The sequence below is a fragment of the Leptonychotes weddellii genome, chromosome 12, assembly GCF_054177405.1.
Source record: "Leptonychotes weddellii isolate Sample4059 chromosome 12, ASM5417740v2, whole genome shotgun sequence".
NCBI lineage: Eukaryota > Metazoa > Chordata > Mammalia > Carnivora > Phocidae > Leptonychotes > Leptonychotes weddellii.
In genome coordinates this window covers 11,274,953-11,284,397 of record NC_138380.1, presented here as the reverse complement: position 1 = coordinate 11,284,397, position 9,445 = coordinate 11,274,953, and the positions used below count along the sequence as shown (strand labels likewise).

The following is a 9,445-nucleotide window of genomic DNA, read 5'->3' as shown; positions in this document are numbered from 1 at the left end:
TAATTTTTTTTTATTCTTATGTTAATCCCCATACATTACATCATTAGTTCTAGATGAAGTGTTCCATGATTCATTGTTCGTGCACAACACCCAGTGCTCCATGCAGAACGTGCCCTCCTCAACACCCACCACCAGGCCAACCCATCCTCCCACCCCCCTCCCCTCTAGAACCCTGTTTGTTTTTCAGAGTCCATCTTCTCTCATGGTTCGTCCACCCCTCCGATTTCCCCCGCTTCATTCCTCCCCTCCCGCTACAAGGTGCTGTATTCTTGTATTTATTTGGGGCCATTCTCTTTTCATCTAGGCCCACAGGAATCCATGTGGCCGAAATGCGGTAAGGAAGGTGGTATCTTACTGATGACCCCGAGGATCCTGGCACCTTCAGAGGCCTGCCCCTAGTGGGACGGGAGGAGCCAGCTGGGGGAAATGGACAGGGATATACAGGCCTTTACAGTAGTGTAGAGAGCTTGTACAGAACAGTCTGTAGGATGCGTTCATCAGAGAAGAGACCGGAGGCACAGGTTATTCTATCTGTAGGAAAAAAACAGTCGGTGTTTGGAGGAGCACAGTTCTGTGTGGTTCTGTGTGGTGGTAGTGGTTCCCCCCTCAGGGCTAGTGTGGAAGCTGGACTGAGGATTAGCCTAATCCAGGGGGATCCAGTGACAATGCTCAGGTTACTACAAGGAACGCAGGTTTATTTGGTGATCTAGCGGTTGCTAAGGATTTAGTATCTTACCTCATCAGTGTATAGAGGTCATGAATGGGAGGCGTCAGAGTCAACTATAAAGGGTTGTTGACATATTATTTTTAAATATTTGACTATTCTGTACCTTGAATTGACCTCATCTTGTATGTACGTGTGTAAGATCTATATAATCGTTGCTATTAGGATGATTCACTGAGAGCATTTGGGTAGGAGAGCAAAACGTGAATATTCCTGAGTCTTGCATGGGGGAAGGGAGAGAAGCTCATGCACCTACCTTTTGCTGAGGGGGAATAGTGGGGCAATATCACTCAAGTAAGTGGGGACTGAGCCTGGCAATTAAGGTGCCTTGTGGACTAGACTTCCAAGGGATTGGTCCTCCTAAAATGTTTATTATAGAACAGCATGCACTTTTGAGGTATGGTGGTGTAATTTTAATTGAACAGTGTTCTTAGGTTTCAGATGGGCAGTATTTTTTAAATTAAATTTTAATTCCAGTATAGTTAACATACAGTGTTCATTTAGTTTCAGGTGTACGATAGAGTGATTCTACACTTCCATGCATCACCCAGTGCTCGTCACAAGTGCCCTCTTTCAGCCCCATCACTGATTTTACCCACCTCCCCTCTGGTAACCATCAGTTTGTTCTCTCTAGTTAGGAGTCTGTTTCTTAATTTCTTTTTCTTTCCCTTTGCTTGTCTTGTTTCTTAAATTCCACATATGAATGAAATCATATGGTGTTTGTCTTTCCCTGACTGACTTATCTCACTTAGCATTATACTCTCTAGCTCCATCCATGTCCTTGCAAATGGCAAGATTTCACTCTTTTTTATGGCTGAATAATATTCCAGTGTGTGTGTGTGTATACACCCCACATCTTTGTCCATTCATCAGTCAGTGGACACTTGGGCTGCTTCCATAATTTGGCTCTTGTAGAAAATGCTGCTATAAACATAGGGGTGTACATATCCCTTCAAATTAAGTGGTTTCGTATTCTTTGAGTAAATACCCACAGACAGGCAGCATTGCTCTTTCCCCACGCATGGTGCTTTCTTGCTAAAGCCGACTGCTTTTTGACATCTAGAGGTTGTTCTCCAGCCTGGCTGTGGAAGGAAAATCATTGTGTAGCCTTGGACAGCAGCTGTGTAAAAAGCGAAAGTTGTTTAATCTCTTTTAGTTCAGACTTAACTATCAAAATTAGGTTTTGAATAACTGTAAAAATGCAAAATTCAAGGTCTTCAATGTTAGAAGGAAGGTCTAGGAAGAGATTTTTTTTTTTAAGAAAGAATTTAAGTGAAAGAACCTTTTCTCTCTTTAGTTCTTTGCTATAAATTGTTTATTGGCTGAGCGTTTTTAACTGTTGTTAACCAGGTTGAAGTTACTATCTTAGCAATGCCAGCAACTTGCATTAGAGTTGACTCAACGAGAAGATTCTGGCGCCTGGTGGGCAATCAGCCATTTAAGGTGCTCTTACAGTAAAAATGGCATAAACACATTTTAGGAACCTTTATGTTACATAGATGAACATTTTTCTGATAGAACGTCTTCATTTTTGCAAGCCAAAGTTTCACCTCATGCCAAAATTTCCCACTTGTGCAGTAATTGAGTGTCTGACAGAGATATAAAAAATAAGAGCTAACACAGTAGCAAAAGCAACTAAACATCAAATTTATTTCTGGCAAACAAACTGAGTAATTTCCACTGGATAAGACAGATGCAGGATATGTGCATTGATCTTCTGTTGCTGCGCTAACAAATTACCACAAACTTCGTGATTTCACACAACACACATCTATTATCTTACAGTTCTGTGGGTTACAAGTCCAACACAGGTCTTACTGCACTAAAGTCAAGGTGTCAACAAGGACTGCATTCCTTCTGGAGGCTCTAGAGGAGAAGCCATTTCCTTGCTTTTCCAGCTTCTAGAGGGTACCCGCATTCCTTGACTTGTGGCCTCCTCCCGTGTTGAGCGCCAGCAAGCTTGCACCTTTCTGACCCTTTCTCCACAGTCACATTTGCTGCTGATCACAGCCAGGAAAATTTTCTGTGCTTTTAAGGACCCTTGTGATGAGATTAGGCTCCCCTGCATAATCCAGGATTATCTTCCCATCTCCAGATCCTAAACTTAATCACATCCGTTAAATCCCCTTTGCCACCTAAGGTAATATATTTTCATGTTCTGGGAATGAGGATGTAGACATCTTGGAGGGAGGGGGTCTTTTGCCTACCATTCTATGGAAATACTTAACACAGGATTTCACTCAGAGAAAGTACTTTTCACATGTGCTCATAATGTGTCACAGGTCTTTAAGAAACTTTCACTTGGGTGTTTTATAGGAAAGAGTTGTGCATATTTAAAAAAGAAAAAAAAAGTTTTATTTGTTTGGATCGTAACCTGCTTATTAAAGCTGATGTTCATTCTCTTTGTTTACTTTGATAGTGACAACCTGCTAAGGAGAGCAGCCTGTCAAGAAGCTCAGGTAATATCATTTAATGTGCTAAAATTAAAACCTGCTTTATCTCCGTTGTGCAGAAAACTCGGGCTATTCCAGGGGACCAGCACGGTGCCTTGCATCGGAGCAGTGTGGATTTTTTCCCCCTGCTATCAGGGGATGATGAGTTAGGCCGAGAGCCAGCTCGGAACAGAGCAGGAGGAAGTTAACCATCTGGTGAAGAGCAGTTCTAACGCCCACCCCTTTAGACTTGTTTACTTCTGGATTAGTCCTAAGAACACATACATGGGCTGGTTGGAGCTCTGGGAATTTGTTTCTGGCTGTGGTTGTCCTTAAAGATCGTGCTAAGCCCTGAATCTTCCCTGATCCAAATAACCCCCAAGGATTTCTGTTCAGGACAGGTGTTACCCCTTAAAGTCAAATCTTCTTGAAAGCCCTTGATTCATATTTTTAAAGCCTGTCTGTTTAGCACAGCTGATTCATACCATGTGTGCATTGTTCTCCCAGGCCCATGATACTGCACTTAAATAATCCTATCTGGCGGTATTCTTGTTAAATTATAAATCCTTTGGAGTTCAAGACCACCTTTTTGTTCTTCCCTCCCTTCCAAGTTTGTACGTTATGCTTTGCAGGTGAATTTCCCTGACTGAGTTGCCTTTTTGTTGTATGCCGTTTAAGCTTATGATATCAGAAATACCAAAAAAAGAAACTGAAGTAAAAAATGACAAAGGTATGATGTATTTAGTGGAAGGAGGTGGGTGGCAGACCTCATGTATGTTACCGAAATGTTTTCACGGATGACAATGACAATAGATCGTATTAATACATTCCTCTCTTTGGTGGTGATCTAAGTGTTCTAAAACTGTGTTTTAAGAATTTGATTACTCTTTTGTTTTATCTCCTTTGGCTCTGCTGTTTTGAAAATGAATGATCCCCACCCCAAGGTGAGGTGATTCCCCACCCTGAGCTAATTTTCCATTAGCAAGTAGAAAAGCTTGGGAGGGGAGCCTTTTCTTGGTCTCCCAAAGGAAGGGTGGTCGCAGGGTCCTCTTTCTTGTTGACGCAAAATGCCTCTTCCCCCTCTGTGCTGAATGCCGGCTCATCCTTTCTCAGAGACTCTTCCTCTAGTCGCTGCTCATTCTCCTATTTACCTCTTCCCACGGCTGGAGTTCGTTCCTTCCCAGCACCCAGGGAGCTCCTTCCATCTGGCAAATGGAAGCGAATTCATCCTTAGAGCCTACTCCAGTTACTTTTCCTGTTTATGGCTTCCCTTTACAGTCTAAATTCTTGAAAGAGTGATTTTTTTAATCTCACATAATCTCAATTCACTATAGTCTTACATAAACTCCTTAACGCACCGTAAACCTGCGCCTGGAGTTGCAGGTAGGTAAGAAACTAAGACAAAGAATAATCTGGAACTGTAGATCTGGAGTCTGGTAGGCTGGAGAAACTGGCTGACTGAGTAATTTCTGGCCACATTCCAGAAAAACTATGGATAGAAAAAGAACACATTACAATGTTTGGAGATTTGGCAGCAGAATATTAAGGCCGAATTCAGGAAACAATATTTCTTTCTGAAGCATTCAGAAAAAGTGTATTTTTTGTTTTGTTTTGTTTTAAAGCAAGAAATAGACCATGCAGAGAACGGCTGCCTGGTGGACTGTCAGGGAGGTGGTGGTCACTTAATAAAAATCTTGGTGTAACTCATTTTTCTCCTGTCTTTACTTTGTGCTTCCATACCTGAATTCTGCCTCCTTGGCCCAGACCTGATCCCCACCAACAAAGACTCAACATTTTGACTCTGGTGTTTTCCTCATTTTTGTTGGTGGTCTTCTTCAGTCCAGGTGGAATAGCATTAGCTCATGTTCTTATTTTGAGGCTGCACGTCTGGTTCTGTGTGCCTCCGAACTCTGCCTCCTCCTTTATCTGCTGTTCAGAGCTGACAGAGTAGAAGTTGGGGTTTTGGAGTTAGATGTTAATTCTAGGCTTGTAATTTATTAACTGTGGGACTTTGACTTAATCTTTCTGCATCTTGGTTTTCTGAACTATTAAAATGAGAACATTTAATACGTCCTAAGTTTCTGAGAGCTAAGAATAATGTGTAGGACAGCGGCAAATACTAGGTGGTTAGTAAATATTATATTTCTTTTCCTTGTCAGTTGATGCTATTTATTATTATTGTTCTTATTTCAAGTTTGTATTTAAAGTCTAGTTAGTTAACATATATGGTAGATTGGTTTCAGGAGTAGAATGTAGTGATTCATCACTTACATACAACACCCATTGCTCATCACAAGTGCATTCCTTAATCCCCTAGTTGATGCTATTTAGTTATCAAGTTATAGAAGGTTGCAAAGAGGAGGAGGCAAATAGACTATTAAGTTTATTTTTTTTACATGTATGAAAATATGAAGATTAATTGGTATCACAAAAGTTCTTTATGAATAAGCTTTAGTAATAAATTGAAGGAGAAAAAGATTATACTCTGAAGACTGTGGGCAGGTGGATTAAACTTTACTTCTGATAGACTGTGGCCTTGCTGGTTATGTGTTTATAATAAACCTAGCCACATCTTAGAAAAGTTACTTACCTCTAGTAGTTGAAGCAGGGTTTTGTTTTGTTTTTTTGTTTTTTTACAAAATTTAGCTGATTGTCATTAAATAATGGTAGACTTGGTTGTTGTTCATGGTATTTTTGTCAATATGAAATCATGAAAGAACATTTTTCCCCCCAGAGTAGGTACCATGTCTCCTGGAAGTAAATTCCTTTGGAACGAAAGAATATATATAATCGCTAACTGAATAAAGGATATTTGCTTAAAACTTTCCTTTTTTCCTTTTTAGGTGTTTGGCAATCAACTCATTCCTCCCAATGCACAAGTGAAGAAGGCGACGGTTTTTCTCAATCCTGCAGCTTGCAGAGGGTAGTTCAGTTTGTGATTTGTCACATACTCAGTTTTCCTGCGGGGTGGGGGAATGTCACAGAATATCAGGAAGCTGGTTGGACTGTGTAGAATTGGAAGAAGTAGGTTCCCTGCTCGTCTAGCAACGAGATTAATTTGTAATGGAGAAATAGCGGTTAATGAGCTATAACTGTAAAGCTAACTGATGCTTGGCAAACTTGTCTAATTGAAATTTAATAAAAATCCCAGAATTAGGGGTGCCTGGGTGGCTCAGTCAGTTGGGCGGCCAACTCTTGGTTTCGGCTCAGGTCGTGATCTCAGGGTGCTGGGATTGAGCCCTGTTGTTGGGTTCTGCACTTAGTGGGGAGTCGGCTTCAGGATTCTTGCTCTCTCCTTCTGCTCCCCCCTAAAATAAATAAATCTTAAAAAAAAAAAATCCCAGAATTAATACTCTCAAGTGAGTCTTACCTGCTTGAGGATAGTTCCTGCTGTTGTGATGTAAATGATTGGGACTTCTCTGTTCCAGGATGTTCCACAATGGCCAGGAACATTGTGGGCTTGTGAAATCAGAAACATTCTAAAAGGAGTGAACCTTGAGCTAAGTCTTGGAGGTCAGCAGAGGGAGAACACTCAATCTTCCTGACTGAGGAAATAGCTCAGGGCAGCGGGGGCCTAGCCACAGGGGTAACTAGTTATGTCCCTTGCTATATTGCAGACCAGTCTGTGACCTGGTCTAGCTGACCTGGAAGAGTTCTGTGAGGGAATTGTGGGAATTCAGGTGTGAAGAACAGTTGGGACTTTGGTCGATAATCACGTATATCTGTTCATTTATTGTAACAAAGGTCCTAACCTGGTGCAAAATGTTGAAAGTGGGGGAGGCTGTGTGTGTAACGGGGCAGAGGGCCCATGGAAATTCTGTTTTCCACTCATTTTTACTTTGAACTTAAAAACTGCTCTAAAAAATAAAGTCTATAAATTTTTTAAAAAGTACCTTAAGCAAAAAAAATTTGTTTCAATGTTCGTTGCAGTTCTCATTCAGTTGGAGAGGTGAATAAAAAAGACCTTGTTGAAGGTTTTTAGAAGAAATCATTTAAAACTTAAAATTATTTTTTAAAAATAGTAAGAATGAAAAGGTTCTGTGGGGTGGGGAGGGGAGTGATATCTTTTATTATCCCTAGTGACCAGAACAATTCTTTGTCTTTTTTGAGGATTGGAAAATTAATAAATATGTATTAGGTTGGATTCTGGGGCGCCTGGGTGGCTCATTCGGTTAAGTGTCTGCCTTTGGCTCAGGGTTCTGAGGATCCTGAGAGAATCCTCAGGATCAAGCCCCGTGTTGAGCTCCTTGCTCAGCAGGGAGCCTGCTTCTCCCTCTCCCTCTGCCACTCCCCCTGCTAGGGTGCTCTCTCTCTCTCTCTCTCTCGGCCAAATAAATAAAATCTTTAAAAAAAAATATGTGTTAGGTTGGATTCTATAAGATCTTAGATGACATCAAGATATTAAGAACAACAACAAAAAGACTAGTTGGGACCAGCTTGTAACTAGTCTTGTGTAAGGCGCAGGAGTTCTGAAATAAGTTTCTCTAGTAATTTGAGATAGTGAATGTGGCTTTACAGATATAAGGACAAATCATGCTTTTTTTTTTGGATAGAGCGAGAGCTCGAGCAGGGAGGGGCAGAGGGGGAGAGGGAGGGAAAGAGTGAGAATCCTAAGCAGGCTCCACACGCAGCATGGAGCCTGGTACCGGGCTCAGTCTCACAACTCCAAGATCACAGCTGAGCTGAAATCAAGAGTCGGACGCTTAACGGACTGAGCCACCCAAGCACACCACGCCTTATTTTGAATTCTGCAGTTTAAGATATTTACCTACAGATTGTCTAAACTGGCTCTGTGACTCTGCCTAATTGAATCCTACTGGACGGGCTTTGTTAGGGCCGCTTCCCTCCCCCATAAACACCAGTCTTAATGCCTATTGATCATTCTTGTTTAATACCAGTACTAAACAATACCAACAAATGAACAGGTTCTAACACAACACAGTCAAAATATCTAAGATAATTAAGCAGTGGTGGCCTGTGGCAGAAGCTAGTAGAGAACTGTGTGGGCTCTGGAGTTTGAAGGACGGGACTTATATATTCTGCTCTGTGATAAGGGAGTTACTTAGCTTCAATCCTCAGTGCACTCATCTGTAAAGTGGGAAAAGTAATAGTTCATACCTTATAAAATTGCCATATAGAATAGGTGCCTTTGCAATTAAGTGAAATAATGGCTATGATGTGCTCAGCATTTCCATTTCATGGTAAGCACTGAGCGAAGGGAATATAAGCCACTGTGATTATTATTGACCTGTCGGCTAGGTTCAAAACATTCTCTACTTTGCTCCCCCACCCTTCCTGAAAGTGCTCGTAGCTCTCCCTCTGCCTACTTTAATATAACTGTTCTAGGTCCTGTTCCTTTAGAGACCTACTTAGTTAGGAACTTGCTAATTCTGATACAGAAAAACATATGGCAGTTTGTTTAAGCTATAATCTGTTACTTTTAAAAGTTCCTATTTATAAGGGATAATTACATTAAAAAAACAAACTTTTTTAGAGCAGTTTTAGGTTCTGTTTATATTTTTACATGTAAATGTATTGGCGTTTTTAAAGTTGGATTATTGTTTACAAGTAGAATAATTTTATCTTTAAAGGTGAGGCTAGGGAAAGTCTGCTAAAGTTATTGTCCCCTTTAGCAAGGTGAATCCCTGTGTGCTTCTGGGTATCGACCACTCTGAAGCTCTCCAGCATCTTTTTTTTTTTTTTCCTAAAGCTTTCACTATTTAATTGCACTCTTTTTGTCATCTTGGCTCTACTCTGACACGTAATATATAATTCATCATGTAGCTATTTCATTATGTAGTACTGGTTTAAAACTACATAGGCGCTTTAAGAAGTAAGATAACTGTGTGTTTAGCATTAATAAATAATACATTAAGAAGTAATTATTTTTGTGTGTGTACGTGAACCTGGAAATTGCGGTAGGTATCTAAAGTTTTATTTAGTTCTGGTGCTGTCTCACCTTTAATTATATAATAAATAATGCATTTCTTACTGGTAGCACTTGTTTTTCAATCTTTTATATGGAACATTAGAATTTTAGAGATTTTCCGTAGCTGTGGCATCACATAAAGATGTGAATAAAAGCCCAAATGTTCAAATCATTATTTCTTCAACTTGGAGGAGCTTACAGATTTGTTAAAAATGATTAATATAGGGCGCCTGGGTGGCTCAGTTGGTTAAGCGACTGCCTTCGGCTCAGGTCATGATCCTGGAGTCCCGGGATCGAGTCCCGCATCGGGCTCCCTGCTCGGCGGGGAGTCTGCTTCGCCCTCTGACCCTCCCCCCTCTC

At 40.8% G+C, this 9,445-nt stretch overlaps 1 protein-coding gene across 3 annotated transcripts in view; it reads left to right on the top strand.

The window, feature by feature from the left end:
- AGK (acylglycerol kinase) overlaps positions 1-9,445 on the top strand; it is a 77,782-nt gene that overhangs the window by 27,438 nt on the left and 40,899 nt on the right. The window contains exons 5-7 of one of the 3 annotated variants that reach the window (XM_081799978.1): positions 305-334; positions 3,144-3,183; positions 6,000-6,079. The exons of 1 other annotated variant lie outside the window; for it this stretch is intronic. In XM_081799978.1, coding sequence (XP_081656104.1) covers positions 305-334; positions 3,144-3,183; positions 6,000-6,079 — 150 coding nt within the window. The remainder of the gene's footprint in view (positions 1-304; positions 335-3,143; positions 3,184-5,999; positions 6,080-9,445) is intronic. One more of the 3 variants, XM_081799979.1, reaches the window with a different exon arrangement.